General features: G+C 43.3%; 1 protein-coding gene across 1 annotated transcript in view; it reads right to left on the bottom strand.

Annotated features, from left to right (window-relative positions):
- The window catches only part of SLC6A4 (solute carrier family 6 member 4), a 134763-nt gene that overhangs the window by 90800 nt on the left and 25632 nt on the right, over positions 1-18331 (bottom strand). Inside the window, exon 2 of the mRNA XM_066599589.1 lies at positions 3579-4132. Coding sequence (XP_066455686.1) covers positions 3579-4023 — 445 coding nt within the window. The 5' untranslated portion in view covers positions 4024-4132. The remainder of the gene's footprint in view (positions 1-3578; positions 4133-18331) is intronic.

The raw sequence follows: 18331 nt of genomic DNA, 5'->3' as shown, positions 1-18331 counted from the left end.
GTAATAAAATAGTTACCTTCAAATTTATTGTTATAAAACACGATCTGGCCGTGAATAAGCGGAGCGCCTGCCTGTACTTAAAGTCAAATACGCAGAAACCATGGAGCAATTAGTGTAAAATAGTTATTGCAGTACAATATATAGGCCCTCTGTCCACGGACGTTGCGGTGTCCCATGGCGGAGCTCTGCCGCGGGAGCCGCCACCTGGGAGCAGGAGCTCCAGATGAATCTCCGACGGTCAGCCTAATCTATTAGATAGGCTGACTGCGGAGAATGGGGGCAATTCGCATCATTGCGATTCTCCGCTCTCAGACAAGGGGCCGCCGCTTTCCATAGCAATGCTATGGAAAGCTTCAGACAGCGTGATTCACTGAAGGTTTACCACTGGTGAAATCACTGCCGTGGGCAGGGGGCCTTAGGGATGTGTAGTCATTACAAATAAAATACATCGTCCCATAATAAAAATCTAGGCAGCTAACTGTCTGTCTGACACAGTAATGGATGAGGTCTGTCTGTGCTGGAATGTAGCCACACACATGCACAGAAGAAGGAAGCCACTGTGTATGGGTGGAGAACGGAGTCAGAGGGCATCCGAGTCTCCTCCAGTGATGGCAATGCACATGATGCCACTGATGACATGCCATTCCCAGTCCGGACGCTGGGTACTCTGAAGGGAACGGCACATCAGAGAAAGTTTGAAAATCACAGACTGGAAGGGTAACATGACGGCGCTGGAAGCACAGGAATGTCACAACTTGAAAATGGCAAGTATATTAACAAGTAAATGGCAGGGGCAAAGAGGACAGTAGGCTTCTGTCATTAATACTCTGGCAAATCCATTGATGGGCAAAGCACATGTTAACCTCACACTTCCAATCTCCTAAAGGGCTTATTCATGGCCCTTTAGGAGATTCTAACATCTGATGTATTGGATTCCAATGCATCTGATCACACAGGCATATTCCCGCGGCGTAAAAGCGCCTGGCCGACCAATATAGCGCCTGGGCTCTCAGGAAAGATAGTCCTGGAACTATCTTTGTGGCCGCAATACAACCACTGCCATGGGAGCCTATGACAGCTCCTATGGGAGCCTATGACAGCTGCCGGAGAAGGGAGAAGGGAGGGAATTTAGCAGCGTGACTGCTAAACTTAAACCCCTTTTCTTCCTCCTCTCCACCACTTGCTGGCTGTTTGCAATGGGAGGGGGTGGGATGGGGGCGGAGCTAGCTCCTAAGCTCCTGTTCTGCCCCCTACCATTGCTGGCTGCTGAAAAGGGGCGGAGATATCTCCCCCTTCCCTCCCACCTTCTCCCTTTGCTGAGAGCTGACGAGGGGGAGGGAAGGGGGAGATATCTTAGCAGAGTTAAACTGCTTCCCCCGCCCAACGGCATTGCGGGCTCGCCATATAAGCGCTGGGCCAGGGCCATCTGAACGGGTGCACAAACATTAGCTTCATGCGTTTTTACAGTGCCATCCGGCGAACATGAAAACACCGACGCCCACATGAAAGAGCCCTAAATGAAACACCTTTTGCTAATTAGCTCTTGGAGAAGTCATTAACACAGGTGTTCACTTACTTTTTCCATCTGCACTGTGGATGTTTACTCAAGGTGCTCAATAAAAGACATGAATGGTACAACAGTTTGAGTGCTATTAATTTAATTAGATTGTGTCTGTCTATAATTGTGACTTAGATAGCAATCAGACCATATGTTATTAGTAATCAATGCAGAAACCAGATACTTCCAAAGGGTTCACTTACTTTTTCTAGCAACTGTATATTGGCTAAATATCACTTCCATATAGTTGCCTAAATAAAAACAACACAATGCCAGCGCCACCTTACAAACGATATATACTGTAAAGTGTGTAAGTAGCAGTGCCACATGATGCCTAAGTAAATGCAGCAATACAGTGATCAAATAATACCCACATACAGTGATCACAGCTCCATGGGTAATTTAATAATATGCACCACTGCTCAGCTGAGTTTGCACGCTGCTGCTTCATTCATTTCAATGTGACTGCCACAGATAGCAGAGCATGAACACTTGCCTACCTCCGACAGCCCCATTAATATGACTGGAGTATCAGCATGCATGTTCGGCCATCACTTCATTCCCACAAGGAGATGCAGGACTCTTGTTTTCACAATTATTAAGGGTTCAAGAAAAATGACCCCCACTGATCAGATAGTAATTCCTATCCTGCGGATGGGGAATACCCTTCAATCTTAGTGAACCCCCTTTAAGATATGTGGTGTCGACAATCATCCCTTCGGTAGGGGCATGTCTTAAATTGTAGACATTCTGGAACAGAGTAAGAGATTATCATGTCAGGTATCACCGATAATTGGTGACCCAGTGTTCAAATCTACCTGTCCTCTAGAATGTACACTTGTACCATTTCCAAGCCATAATAAAAAATTATCTTACACTCCATATTTGTACAATAATTTGTGCATTTTCACACCATTTTGTTATGCTCAAGCTGGATGCTAAAGAAAGACCTCATCCAGATCGGATGTAATTAATTATTCTAAGAGGACAGATAAAGATACAAGATGCTAATGCAGAGAAAACAAAATATGAGTAACAAAATCCAAAGTATGGCAACGGGAAATCTGACCCTAACAAACAAAGAGACCCTATCTAAAAGTGGACCACTTGCCCAAATAAGGGTAACCCCGTGTTAGGAACCTGGGGCAACCCTGACTCTCCCTAGTTGGAAACAGGGATTATGCTTGCTACAGAAAATAGCAAAGAATGTGATATAGATGGAAACAAACACGCAATGAACTAGATGAAAAAATACCAAAAATAGTCAGGAGATAGATATCACAACACCACAAAATATCCTTTACACAAAACAGGCTTATCTGACAATGGAGCAGGACAGGAACCACCAACTTGACCAGAAACACCTACAGATTAGAAGTATAACCAGCCTGCTCCACAAGGAGACACTGGAATAAATGTGTACAGGTACAAATGCCAATTGGCTGGCTAGGACACATACCTCCCAGCTAGGAAACATACCTTCCAGCCACCCAATCCATCCACACACCCAAAGGGAAGTGCTCCTGTTGGTGTCCATTGCCAAAATGACACTGAGCATGTGCCGGTGTGTAGATCATGCGGGCTTCCTGGACGTCACCCTGGTCTGAATCTGACAAGGCTGGCGAGCCGTGACACTTATCATAAGTGGTGTGAAAATGGGACATAGCTAGATGGGGCATGGTCTCCAGTAGACTGTCAGATTTATGGTCTGGTGATCTAAGTTCAGCTCAGAACAACCATGGTGTCCCAGGTATTGCAGCAACAATGTGGAGCAAAGATTGTGGAGATTTTATGGCTGTTTGATATAGGCAATGCAATACACCATACGAAAGACTAATTTTTTTGCAATGAATGTAGCTTACAATAAAAAATGCTCTATATCCTGCGCCTCCGACTGCACAAACATTCTGAATGGTAAGTATAAAAGATCATTTCTACCAGAAGCAAACTGTTGGCTTTGCATGAACTATGTTGCACTGATTTAGGAACCTTCACAGAAATAAACAATTTGAATACTGACCTCCTCCATTCTGGTAGCAAATATAAGGAAATCTCCATACATTGCCCAGGTCCACTGCATAACCAATAACCGATAGGAGAAAGTCTATTTTTTTGCTCCAAGTCTCTCTCTCGCCTAGATCTGTCTGCAGATGCTGCACTTCTGCTATGTGGGAGGGAATCACAGTGAGTGAAGGGGCTGAACCATCATCTAATCCATTCCTGGTTCCATTACATGGGGCATCAGGACTCTGAACTGCTAAGTATTTATTAGCTATATGCTCAGACTCAGCCCGCTCTCCAGGACTGGGGTGCACCTTATTAAGCTCTTCGGAAAGACGTAGTGAGGGTTTGCAGTTCCGTAGAAGTTGACCATCTTTTTTGCATTCTGACCGGGCTCTGCACGTCAGGGGCTCTTTTTCGGAACCCAAGGATGGGCTCTCAGTGCAAGTTGGTTTTCTTTCCATCCTCTGGGTTGTGTAGAAGTTTAGCGGAATCCCATTGGCACTTTGTATGAATTGTGTAGTCTTTAGTGATGACAGCTGCAGATGAGGTTGTATTGTTCCAGTGGTGGCCCTGCAACCATAGAAAACACGGAGTAAGCAAAAGTAGGAACCAGGTTTATGCTTTAAGTACCCAATTTGTTTTGTCATGTCAATTAGCATAACAGATAGAAAACAGGTCTTGACAAATATACATTTCATTTATTCTGATACCCTATAAATGATCAGTGTGATTCGAAATCAGGTAGCAGGGTATTTGCACCAAATGCTGTAAGCTAGGAGAGTGGAAGCACCGATAAAAGTCAGTCTACCTTGGCCACGGTATACAATGGATTGTGTCATAAAATGACCTATTGTTTAAATGTTTTTATGTTAAACATATTTTTTCAATTATTTTTGTTGATTTGTTTCTTAATTTTCGTTGTCATGATCTACATAAAAAATTTTTCCTAAAATCCTGACATTTTCACGCCGACTACTAAGCCTCATAATAGGCTGACATATCCTGTTCTCAAGAAGCAGAAACCAAAAAACGGTAACAGCACTCATAATACATTTACAATCAGAGGTATACATACCTATAACCAATACTCTAACCCCATTAAATAATGCAAGGTTCTTGGTATATAATTTGATCAAATTACATTGGCCCATCTACCAACGTCCAGGTGACCAAGCTTTCAGATGGGTCCTAATGCTAACATGAGGTGATTTAATCTTAACCTGGGAAAGATGAGTACCTACCTCTCAGAATGCTCCTCTCTTGGGACTAAGCCTACAAATAAAACCAGGAAAGGTAGGATACCATTTATATGGTGAAGTAGAAGGGACAGTAGGTAAATGGGCGGGGGGGGCGTGCACGACCAGGTGAAGGCAGCCGAAACTTCACAATATTTGTAGAAAAAAGAATAAAATAAGTCAGCACTTTCCAATAGAGATCTATAGGTGCATGTTAAACCATGGCTAGAGTATTGATTATAGGTATGTATACCTTTGATAGTAAATGTATTATGAGTGCTGTTGCCGTTTTTTGGCTTCTGCTTCTATTGTATGTTGCAGCCATAGTTTACCGTGTCCACCCCTTGTCCACAGCCAGCAATGGGAGGATGCGAGACGGGGCGGCGTTTAGCTCTGCCCCCGCCCCTCCCATTGCAAAGAGCGAGCAGGGAGGAGAGCAGAGGTGAGCCTGTGAGGGGGAGGGAGGGGAAAGGGGCGACGGCATGGTAGCCTCGGCGTATATGCGCGGGGGCCCATGCCGTGTGAACGGGCGCACAAACGTTAGATTTGTGCGCTAGTTCAGGAGCTTTAATGCCACAGATGGCAGCATATATTGACACTCGTGAAAAACAAGCCTAAGGAAGAATTTTAAAAACACAGAAACTGAGATGGAAGCGATTGTTGTTATTGTCATTAAAAGGGTTATCCATATCTGAATTATTAATGACCTATCCTCATGGTGAGTCATTAATAGTTGATCGTCAGGATCTGCACCCATGACCCCCGTTGATCAGCTGTAGGAAGGGTTGCTCTCAGTCGGGTCACTGTCAGTGTGTATACAGCCGGAAGTAGACAGCTCCATACATTCTGAAGTGGCCCATTTTAGTATTGCAGGCACTGTTTCCACTCAATTCAATTTAGTTTTTATAGCACCATCATCATGTGTAGAATGCAGGAAAACTACTGTAAATATTGAGGGTGATGAGGGAACATGCAAGCATTCCTGTGGGAAAAGGATTCCCTATACAACACATTACCAGAGCTTCCATAATGACATACCCTTAAAGGGATTTTCATATATCCTATTTGAAAAACAGGATTCACTCACTCCTGAGTAAGGAAGCTAGTGGTGGCTGAAATCAGGTGTGGAATTAATGGAGAGGTGAGAAGATCCCTTAATAGGCTTGTAAGCATGTAACCTCTGTGGGACGTCACTATTACTACTGGGGCTCCTGTGAGATGTCACTATTACCACTGGGTCAGCTGTGGGATGTCTCTATTACTACTGAGGCTGATATAGGGGATACTATTAGTAATAGTGCCCCCTATATTGGCCCCAGTAGTAATAGCATTACTACTGAAGCCACTGAAACCCCGCCCCCATATGACCAAAGCCCTGCCCCTGCCCCACCCTACCGGGCCATGAAAAAATGGTCCTGCTTAAAGCCGGTCCCTGGTGCAAAAAAGGTTGGAGACCACTGCCTTAGGGCACTAAAAAATAGCTAAAAGTAAGTGAAATAAAGTTTTTTTCAATTATATATAAAAAAAAATAATTACCCTTTTTTTTAAAACCCTTTCTGCATATTTATAATAAAAATATAGAAACAAAAAAATTAACATGGCAATAGTAATTATTTTTAGGTAATACATTATTTATCCTGCATGGTTAACACTGCCTGAAAAAAAAACATAATGCCAGAACTATACCTTTTTGGTCACCCTGCCTCCAAGAAAAAAAGTTTAATAAAAAAAGAGATGAAAAAGTCACGTGTTCCCCAAAATGGTACCAATAGAAACCACGGGTCACCTTGCAAAAAACAAGCCAGCCTTCACAGAGCTAACAGCAAAATAAAAAGTTATGGTGGCCAGAAGATGGTGACAGAAAGTCATTTTTTAAAGAGATCCTATTTTTTAAAAGCAGTACAACAAAACGAATTGTTCATTTCCATTTCACTGCACTTAGACATTTTTAAAAGTTTTTTAGTACACTATACAGTACATTAAATAGTACTATTGAAAAATATAACTCCTCCCGCAACAAAACAAACCCTCAGACATCTACGTCGAAGGAAAAATAAAAGTTATGATTTTGTGAAAGAAAGGAGGAAAAAAATAAAAGTTAGAAAACAAACAGTGAGTGTGTCCTCTAGGGGTTAATTAAACTAACATGAAATGCATGAGCCATTCCCTCCAAAGGGAATCCATTTCTCTATACACACTACTTGCAAGTTAGACTTAATAACATTGACTGTATTTAAAGCCTTGTAATAAAGGCTACATTTTACAATAGACTGCTTGATGTAATTGTTAGATTGATTAAATATAAGACAAGAGAATTCGTTATCCTATTAACTGTAATCGAATGCCGCTGTGTCTCCATTCTGGGATCTCCATGTGTCGTGTGGCATTACTGTATTCAGTTACTGTGATTCATACTGCTCTGTGACATGAGGAGGCAGACAGCAATTGCCATCAGGCCTTGTCATTTCTTCCTCATTGCTCCTTAGTGGCTTCCAACCAAATAGCTTGCACTCTATAACAGTTCATGTAGAATGGGCAGCTGTAATGTACTGAGCAAGAAAGGTGTCAAAGTTGGAAACTAATAGTCATTCAAAGTGACTGGATGAATCAATCAATCACTTTTTCAAAATATTACATGCACCCTTGCATCTATCTATCTATCTATCTATCTATCTATCTATCTATCTATCTATCTATCTATCTATCTCATATACCGTATGTATATATATATATATATATATATATATATATATATATATGTACATATATCATATCTATCTATCTATCTTCAATCAATTTTACTAAAACTGAAGTCAAAATAGTAGTTTTATAACAGAAATCTAAAAAATCGTGTAGATTTATAAAAGAATGACTATCCTACTAGAAAATGACATTTAGGGCTTATTTACACAAGCGTATATCGGACGGCGTTTTCACGCCTCTGCTCTCTGCCTCTCTCCTCCACTCAGGCATTTGTAATGGGAGGGGGTGGGATAGGGGTGGAGCTAGGCTCTGCTCTGTCCCGCCCACTACCATTGGTGGATATGGACGAGTGGCGGGAGCGGTGTCCCATTGCAAACCGCTCAGAGGGGAGGAGAGAGGCAGAGAGTCGGTGAGGGGGAGGGAACTGCTCAAATGGTAGCATATATCGGCCGGCCGTGAAAACGCAGGCCGATATACACTCGCGTAAATAAGCTGTTAGATACTTTTGTATATAAATCTGTAGTAACCAAATTATTCACACATTAAAAAAGTGATAACATGATTGAGGAGGGAAGAAGGCTGGTCTAAAATGTTAAAATGGGCAATAGAATACCTTGTGAGCCACGTAGAGAATTATAAGGAACCTCAACATAAACTGATGGTGCTTATATTTTAGGTGATGTGAAGTCCATGGAGCCTCTTTTCATACTCATCTGGTCCCCAATTCCTGTGGTGTCCCATGGTGAAGTCAGCAAGTACAGCCAGCTTGACTCTGTTCAGAAGACTGTGCATGCAGACTCCCATAGAGATCAATGGTAATGAGTGCATACAGCCTTCTGTAAAGAGTCACGGTGGCTATGTGCAAGCTGACTTTGCCGGGGACACTGCAGGAGTGGAGGACCGGGTGAGTAAGAAAAAAGGCTCCCCAGTCTCAAGACTACCTAAACTATAACCACCATAACTTAGCTTGTGGAACTTATTGATGATGACAGGTTCCCTTTAAGCAGTTTCTTTCAGGTAAGCAACACAGATGCACCTGGCCATCCACATACTGTGTAAGAAAACATGATTTATCAGATCGGTTCACATTCTTCCATGCTCCAGTTCTGATGTTCTCCTGCACATAGTAGGAGCTTTCGGCGGTAGACAGGGGTCAGCAGCCCTATGTCCATACACAGCGGGCTGTGACATACTAGGTGATCTGTTACCTTTCTACCATAGCCAGCAGTACGTTTTTTCAGCAATTTGTGCTACAGTAGCTCTTCTGTAGGTTTGGAGCACATGGGCTAGCCTTTGCACCCTAATGTATCAATGAATCTTGATTACTGTTTCATCAGTTGACCTTCCTTGGACCACTTTTGGTAGGTACTAACTACTGCATACCCGGAACAGCCCACAAGGCCTGCTGTTTTGGAGATGCCATGATCCAGTCATCTAACATTATTATATACTATTCGTTTGAAAGCTCCAGATTATTCCCGCTACCTTGGACACCATACTGGGGATTCTTCGTTATGGTGAGCTTCGATAAACTGACAATTTAGTACTCATCATTCAATTAAACGTTTGTGATGATTCTACAGTTTGGCCCTTACAATGGCTCAGATTCATACATTTGTCCATTTTTTTGGCTTCCAAATTCAAGAACCGACTGTTTACTTACTGCCCAATATATCCGACCCCTGGACAGGTACTATCGTCACAAGATAACCAATGTCACATGGTTTAAATCATGTGCATGTTCAACTGCTTCCACTACAAGCCAGTTTCCCATAGTTCCTACTATAAGAGCTCTCAGAGATTGCTCCTATTTCTTGCACCACCACCTTATCATGGATTGCTGGGACCATAACTACTCTTGAGATCAGTCTGGAATACATCACTCTGATACCCAGCAGTTATGGCATGCTATAAAACACTTTTAGTAATAAAATGTGCTAAAAACTGTAAAATCATCACAAATGTTTATTGAATGATGAGTATTAAATTGTGAATTTATCAAAGGTCACCTTAGTGAAGTATCTACAATGTTGTGTCCAAGGTAGCGGGAATAATCTGGAGCTTTCAGACAAATAGTATATACGAGGGGGTGCTGATAAGTCTTTGGCTTTGTGTTCTTTTTTTGTTTCTATGGTAACGAATGTTACATCACATGAAAGCCTTATGTGTCTAATGTATGTTTTCAAAATTTTGTGTTTGTAGCTTATGGCAACAGTGATCTAGGCACGCGGGAAAACAAAATGGTGGAGTCTAAGGCAATATTCAATGCAAATGAGAGCAGAGGAGTGATAAAATTCTTGTTTCTGCAAGGAAGGTCCACGAAGGATATTCATGGTGATATGTAGCAGACATTGGGGGAGCAATGCCCTTCATATTCTACAGTTAAGAACTGGGTTGCCAAATTTAAAACGGGCCACTTCAGCACCAATGATGAGGAACGTCCTGGACGACCGAGAGAGGTTGTTGTTTTGGAGATCGTTGATGCTGTGCACAACCTCATACTGGAGAATCTGCGAATTTCAGCTAAAAGAATAGCAGACATCATGGGGCTTTCTGGTGAACGTATTTGTGTCATTATCCATGAACATTTGAACATGAAGAAGCTATCTGCAAAGTGGGTCCCCAAATGTTTGACAACACATCAGAAAAGCATGCGAGTGAAAACGCCCTGGTCCATTTGTCAGCGTTTCCAGACTGATAAGAACTTCCTGGATAAACTGGTCACTATGGATGAGACCTGGATTTATTTGTATGACCCTGAAACCAAGGAGCAGTCAAAAGAGTTGAGGCACAGTGGTTCTCCTCGCCCAAAGAAGTTCGGGGTTCAAAAATCAGCCTTTAAGGTGATGGCGTCTGTGTTCTTGGATAAGGAGGGCATGCTGCTAGTGGACTATCTTCAAAATTGTTCCACCATCAATGCAAGGTATTACATTGAACTTTTGGACCAATTGAAGGCAGCTCTAAAGGCCAAAAGGCGCGGCAAGCTGTCCAAAGGAATCTTGTTCCTGCTCACACTGCACAAGTGACCACGGCAAAACTGGTAGAGCTAGGCTTCCAGCTGGTTGACCACCCACCTTATTCACCAGATCTAGCTCCCTTCGACTATCATCTGTTTCCAAACCTGAAGAAACACCTCAAGGGTACCAAATTTCCCACCATTTCTGATGCCATGGCTGCTATGGATGACTGGTTTGAGGCACAACCATAATCCTTCTTTTTGCAAGGCTTAAAGAACTTGGAATACTGATGTAAGAAGTGTGTTGACATCAGTGGAGAGGATGTGGAATAAATGTAAAGTTTCATCTTTCTATCTCGTTTCTTTCTGGGTAAAGCCAAAGACTTATCAGCAGCCCCTCATAATAATGTTAGAGACTCATAGTCTCCAGTTGGTCTATAATGAAACCCTCAGGACCTGTTACCAATTGGGCAAATAGGTTAGGAGTAGGTCATGTAGAGGTAGAAGTAGAGAAGAGCTGGAAGGATTTATTGTTGACAGCAATCATCCCTCCAAGCCAATTTGAAGCTATATTAGATTTATTCTACAACAAGGTCCTGACAGATTAGCATTCCTGTGCTTGCAGGAGCCATCATGCAATGTTGATGTTCATTCATTTGCAATGTGTGCAGTTCTGTATAATCACAAGGGAAATGCTGTAAGACATTTGAACCTTGGAGCAAATGCCCATGATAGTGCAAGCCTGATAATGCATGACATCTGTGCTACAAGTAACTGATGTGTAGTGGATGATTGATGCCTACAGAATTTCAAGGCATGTATAAATATTGTCAACTTGAACCTACTTTAATATTCTGTACTATTATTACCATTAAAGGTCATGCAAATACAAGAAAAAGTAAGTGAACCCTTTGGAATTACCTGGATTTCTGCATTGATTACTAATAAAAAGTGATCTGATTGTTATCCAAGTCTCAATTATAGACAAACACGATCCAACTAAACTACTAACATGTAAAGAGTTGTACTGTTCATGTCTTTTATTGAGCACAATCCATAGTGCAGGGAGAAAAAGTAAGTGAAGCTTTGCATTTAAAGGGGTTTTCCAGGTAAAGACTCTTTTTCGTAGTACTTAATATAATGTGGGCACTAGTTACATAGGCCTGACCGTTCCAGCATTCCCGTGCGCTTTTCCACTGTTTGTCCCACTGGTCAAGTGACCACAGTACTCCCATTCAAGGTAGTACAGTACTGTGAAAGGGGTGTCTGATTGCTTCATGTACATCACAGGGAGCTCCCCCTACCTATCCTCACAAATCACAGTCTTACCTTTCCCTCTCCATCTTACTTGCAGCTCAAACCCCTCTGACTGCTCTATCATCTCAGCATTACTTTTGTGTATCTGAGTATAATCAGTATATGTTCCACTCCTTCTTCCTAGAGTTCGCAGAATTACTATCCCAAACTCCTGGCATCATAGCACTCAGAATGTAAGCACTGATGCCAGGAGTGTTGATGGTAAGGCTGCGGCCTCTGATTGGCTCCAGCAGTCACCTGACTTCCATTGAGCCATCTACCCGGAAGACGGCACAGGCCCGTTGTAGACTGTCAGCTGCAGAATGTAAGCACTGATGCCAGGAGTGTTGACGGTAAGGCTGAGGCCTCTGATTGGCTCCAGCAGTCACCTGGCTTCCGTTGAGCCATCTACCCGGAAGACGGCACGGGCCGTTGGAGACTGTCAGCTGCATCCCAGGGCACCACGAGAGGCGAGTATGTACTCTTTTTTTTATCTTAGGCCAGGTCCAGCAAGTAGACAGGGTTTTGTTGTAATGGCAAAACCGCTTTAAGGTCGGGACTCCAAACTGACCATCTGAAAACAAAAAATCTATAATGATGATGGCTGGACATTAGACAATAGAAATTGAGGTCACCTATAGCAGTTCCTGTATAGCCTTTCCTGGGTACTAATAGTGTCTTTTAGTACTCAGATACCCCCACAACTTATAACACAGTAGTTTCAGGCAAGGATCCATTGTCAAAGGTCATTATGGTTTTATATATGTGTATATATAGATAGTATTTGTACTTTGTATGTATATTTACGCCCGTGTAAGCCACGTAGGATGATCCCTTCAGGCCTCATGTACATGGGCAGATTTTTGCTGCAGAATCCGAAGCAGGCATCCACCTCCTGGTTCCACAGCAATAGCCCTTCATAGCATGCTATGAAAAAATGATTCTTCATACACATGAGCGAAAACCAATTCCGGTTTCCGCTCGTGGATAAAAAGTCTCAGCATGCTCCATTTTCCTGCGGTTCCCATATGGACAGCTTCCATTGAAGTCAATGGAAGCTGCCCGATCTGTGGCCTGACCGCAACTGACATTGCGGATGGACTGTGGATTCCACAGGAAAAAAAATCTGTACTGGGCATGTCCAATGGCGAGCTGTGCGGATCATCTGTAGTACAGATTGAAGAAACAAAAGCAGGTACACTCTGCCATGTGCATGCGACCTCAAGGATATAGCACTCACACTTCCAATCCTATCACCTTAATTGCAATTAAAAACAAAGGCAGGGCAACCAGGTAAAAAAAAAGTATAGAAACCTAATCTACTAGCAGGAGATGGCTCACCTGGTACTATCAATCTACCCTAGATAGGCAGACCCTCACACCTCAATCCAGGGTCGCTTTATATATAAATAAAGTCTATCGGGTGGGAACCCCTCGTCTTCTCAGGACATCCACCAGAGAAGTCATTAACACAGAGGTTGACTTACTTCATCTCCTTGAACTGTGGATGTTTATTTAATACAAGGCATGAACTGTTTTAGTTTAGTTAAATTGTGTTTGCCTATAATAGTAACATAGTATGTTAGGCTGAAAAAAGACATATGTCCATCCATATCAGCCAATGTTGATCCAGAAGGCAAAAAAAACCCCAAAGAGGTAGAAGCCAATTTTCCAAATTTAAGGGAAAAAATTCCTTCCCGACTCCAATCTGGCAATCAGAATAATCCCAGTAAGTAACCCCAATTTTGACAACCACTTGTAATTAGCAATCAGACCACATACAGTAAGCAATGCAGAAGTTCAGGTAATTCCAGGGGGTTCACAAGCTTCATGTTGCAGCTGTATATTGATGTTAGGTTACATCTAAAGTGAATTAGCTACTCTCAGCAATAACACACTTTTATAAGGTCACTTTGAGCTGTCTAGCTGGTACTATAAACAGAGATGTTCAAGCACAGTTATACTCGCTCCTGTCAGATCAAGGTTCAGTACTGATGATTTACAATAATAGATTTATGGGCAAACTTTGTAAACATTTTCATCATGTAAGGTCAATTTAAAATGTTGCAATAAATAATTGTATCTATAAAACATTTTAACCCTTTGCAATCCAATTTTGGATTCAGTGTTTCCTAGGAGGCTTTCTCTCTCTGCCATTATGCAATGGTGCCATCTGTTGGCTAGAGCCAGTACTACGGTATGGGACATGCTGGAGAGGCCCCCCCGTCAACAGAGCGGCCAGTAATATACAGTAAGAATACCCTGCCAGATGTCTTCTGACATCCGAGCTGTATAGCCTTCAATCAGAATGTCTTCAGACGTCAGACAATGGATTAGAAAGGGTTAACTATGATCTCTTAAACTTCTCGCTGTATCCACATAAAGAAACACAAGTACAGTATACACCGCAGAGGTTTCATTCAAAAACAAAAGTCAGACAAGTATCCTGTATCTCAAACTAGAACTGCAAACCTTCCTTATCTTCTAACTAAAGACTAAACATTTTTTTAAGCTAGTAGGTATATGGCTCTAGGGCCATAGTCAGACAGCCATATGGGAGTTGCACCCGAAAGACTCGGGCCATGTGAGAAGACTCATAGGCTACTATGAGGTCCTGTGCTGTCGGTGGAAGGTACAGATAGCCCGAATATGTGGCTGTATGGCTGCCTTAATAAAGGAGGATTCACAGGTCAGGGCGCCCTCTAATAGTCGTGAGCTGCTATGAAGAATGGCTCTTAAACGGACAGCTGATTACATCTGCAAATCAATGTTGGGTGGGTAATCGCATTTCTGTAATGACAGCTGATTGGAGGGGTCACTGAACGAAGTAGTGACTGAACTGGAGTTGGCGCTAAGAAGTTATAATTTGCTTTTGTTTTAAATACATCTATCGCATATTATAATTAGAGATGAGCGAACTTACTCGTAATGAGTACTTACGCACCCGAGTACCGCCATTTTCGAGTACTTCAGTACTCGCGCGTAAAGATTCGGGGGGCGCCTGGGGGCGGGGAGAGGCGCGGCGGTGCGGGGGGTAGCAGCGGGGAACAGGGGGGAGCCCTCTCTCTCTCCCTCTCCCCCCCACTCCCCGCTGCAACCCCCCGCGCCGCCACGGCGCCCCCCGAATTTTTTCGCCCGAGTACGGAAGTACTCGAAAATCGCGGTATTCGGGCGAAAAAGGGGCGGGGCCGAGCACGTTCACTCATCTCTAATTATAATTAATAATTAATAGATACATCTGCTAACAACTTCCTTTTAAATATAACACTGGCTGTACTGATTTAGTGCCCTTTTACACGGGACAGTTCTCAGGCGCCGAAGCGCCCAACAGTCATCCCAGCTATAATCGCTCCTGTGCTTTTACACAGTAGCGATGATCTTTCAGTGAATGGAGACGGAGCGTACCTATTTACGCTGCGAATTTCAACCGTTGAAATACAAGGGTTAAAAACTGTAGCAGTTCCTTAACAATAGAGATGAGCGAGCATACTCGCTAAGGGCAATTACTTGAGTGAGCATTGTCCTTAGCGAGTACCTGCCCGCTCGGGAGCAAAGATTCGGGTGCCGGCGGGGGCGGGGAGATCTCTCTCTCCTTCTCCCCCCCTCCCCCCGCTCACTCCCGTAACTCACCGCTCACCCGCGCCGGCACCCAAATCTTTTCTTCCGAGCGGGCAGGTACTCGAGAAGGACAATGCTCGCTCAAGTAATTGCCCTTAGCGAGTATGCTCGCTCATCTCTACTTAACAATAATCGCAACCAAATCTGTACCATTTAGTCGTGGATTTGGCCACTGTGGCTTTTCAGCTTATTTGCTGTAGCTTGTGAAGGTTGCCTTAGTGAGCCAAGTACATGCATTCACTGCAAACTTTAGAGAGAAATTTCACAGCAGCAGAGCTATGTCGTGTTGGCAGAAGGAGAAGGACCAGCAACATTGGTAGTATTTCTCAAGTGGACTGCTGAAAGTTAGGGCGGTCAACCACATTTGAATTGCGGATTCTGTGATCGCCATCCACGTGGACTATAAGCATTGAAAGGCATGGGCCTTCGGCAGTTCCTGCAGACGTGCGGGTAGGAATTACAGATTCCGCGAGCGGAAGCAGTTTGCTGCATTTTAACATGGATTGGCTGCATTGATCTCTATGTATGCATGCGATCCACAGTACATATGCGATGAATATTGCGTATGGGCGCAGATTCGCTCACAAGTTGTGAGAAGACCAGATACAAAAACTGGAGAGAGAATATTATCATATGTATACAGCAGAGGTGTAACTTGAGGCTCCTGTGCCCCAATGCAAAACCTGTAACAGGGCCCCAACTATAATGCTTTATTCATAGTACTGGGCTCCCTATATGGATAAGAGGCCTTATGGGCCCCCTAAGGCTCCTGGGCCCAGGTGCAACCGCATCCCCTGCATCCTCTATAGTTACGCCAGTGGTATACAGTATATATTCCTACTTACTATCAGAGTTTTAAAAATAGCCAAGCACAGGAGAAGAGCCCAGTCAGCATCTCTTCATCTAGCTCACCTTGATTGACAAGTCACTGCTTGTTTGTGTATAGGAAAAAATGTGTCAATCAAGACAAGCCAGGTGGGGAGAAGCCGGAGGAGAGAGCTTTTCTGGAGACTTTTCTGAAACCCATGATTGCAGAGTAAAGCAAGGTACTTTGTAATGTGGGAGCATTACATAGTAAGGCAAGAATTCATAGACACCCAGATGCAAAAGAAGGTCAATACTGCTATGGCAACAGATCAATATGTCAAATCACAGAAAAATATAAAACATAACTTATTAACATGACATTAACAACACTCAACTAACTAAGCCCACTAGTATGCCATATTAGGCCCTATACTTTATACCTGTAATACGGAGCACCTGCCCTGAAAAGGGTGAACCAATGCTGAAACCTGACTCTGGTATGGCCCAGAAAACTCTATTGACTATCACCAGGTCAGGAAACAATTAGACACTTGGAAAAAAAAACAAAAAACCTCTGACAGAGTTAAAAATACAGACATAGGTTGTTTAATACTCTCAATTGATCAACTTTTACATTATCAAAATCAATTGGACTTTGACACCAGATCCCAAATTCCTCACCATATAAACTACCAATGCGTTTTGTATGCGTATCACAGCATATGGAGTACAATGCAGGCAAAGAATAAATCAAGATACACTCTTTGTAAAAAAAAATAAAATAATAAATTTAAAAAAAATCAAACACCTAGGAATTGTCATTTTGTTGCAAAACTAGGCATGCAGTTACATCTCAGGCAGATATGCAAATGATTACAGTTGTGGTTTGATTAGATGAACGGTCTTGCTGCTTGAGGACCTAACAGTGGTTCCCCCCTTGGCCTATAAAAGGCTCTCGAGGGCTCCTTGTGTGTAGTGACCTCTTCTTCAACTTCTGTAGAGCTTGTTGACCACTAGACGCCTCTACGACGCAGAGAAGAGATTTTGCCCAGTTAAGAGTTTAGAATGCGAGAAGCTGGATAGTCGTATTGACAAACTGCTGCCACCTGAGCTGTTCTGACCAGACTGTTAGGAGGTGTTGGGACTAGAGGATGCATGACGGATAGCATAAAAAAGGCGTCTGGGCTCAGGACACCATTGACAGACCACTAGTAGAGAGGATCATCTGATAATCCAACAGGCACGAGCAGCTCCAAGTGTTTCGTTGTCCTTCATCCAGAGACATGTGCCATCACTGTTTCCAGGCACTTGGCTGAAGGACGTTTGTTCTCACAGCATCCATTACATGTACTGCCTTTGACATCCACCCATCATCACTTCCTTTTGCAGTGGTGTTATGAATGACAAACGTTGACTGCTATGGAGTGGAACTGGGTTGTAGCCAGGTTCATGTCTGAAGACCTTCATCCTGCCTTTGCTGTGGAGCGGCAGACTGCCCCACTACTGGTGTGATGGTCTGTAGGGCATCGCATAGGACAGTCAGTCACCCTTAGTAACGGTACAAGGGACAATGACAGCTCGGCGATATGTTCAGGACATTTGTTGCCTCTAAAGGCAGGGCTTCCAAGAGGTATTTTCCAGCAGGATAATGCTCGGCGGCACACACAAGGGGTCAAAAGAATGCCTCCACAAAATCGTCACACTTTTGTGGCCTGCCCGATTGGAAAATTTATCACCAATAGAACATGTATGGGACCATCTGGGAAACAAAATTTGACAGCCTACGAGTTTGCATGATCTAGAGACTCAGTTACAGCAAATGTAGACTGATGTACAGAACCTGTATACCTCCAGGCCTGGCTCTATCACATCCTATATCCAAGCTAGAGGCGGTACAATACGGTACTGGAGTCTCCATGCCCCCCTATCACATCTTGTATCGAAGCTAGAGGCGGTACAACACGGTATTAAGCCTCCATGCCCGCCCGTATCACATCTTGTATCCAAGCTAGAGGCAGTACAACAGGGTACTAGAGCCTCCCTGCCCACCCATATCACATCTTGTATCCAAGCTAGAGGCGGTACAACAGGGTACTGGAGCCTCCCTTCAAGGGGTCTGTTTTCCCCAATAAATTCTCCTTTTGCTCTGATATC

This window comes from Eleutherodactylus coqui, chromosome 4 (assembly GCF_035609145.1).
Source record: "Eleutherodactylus coqui strain aEleCoq1 chromosome 4, aEleCoq1.hap1, whole genome shotgun sequence".
NCBI classification, from domain to species: Eukaryota; Metazoa; Chordata; class Amphibia; order Anura; family Eleutherodactylidae; genus Eleutherodactylus; species Eleutherodactylus coqui.
This window is presented reverse-complemented; position numbering and strand designations above follow the sequence as displayed.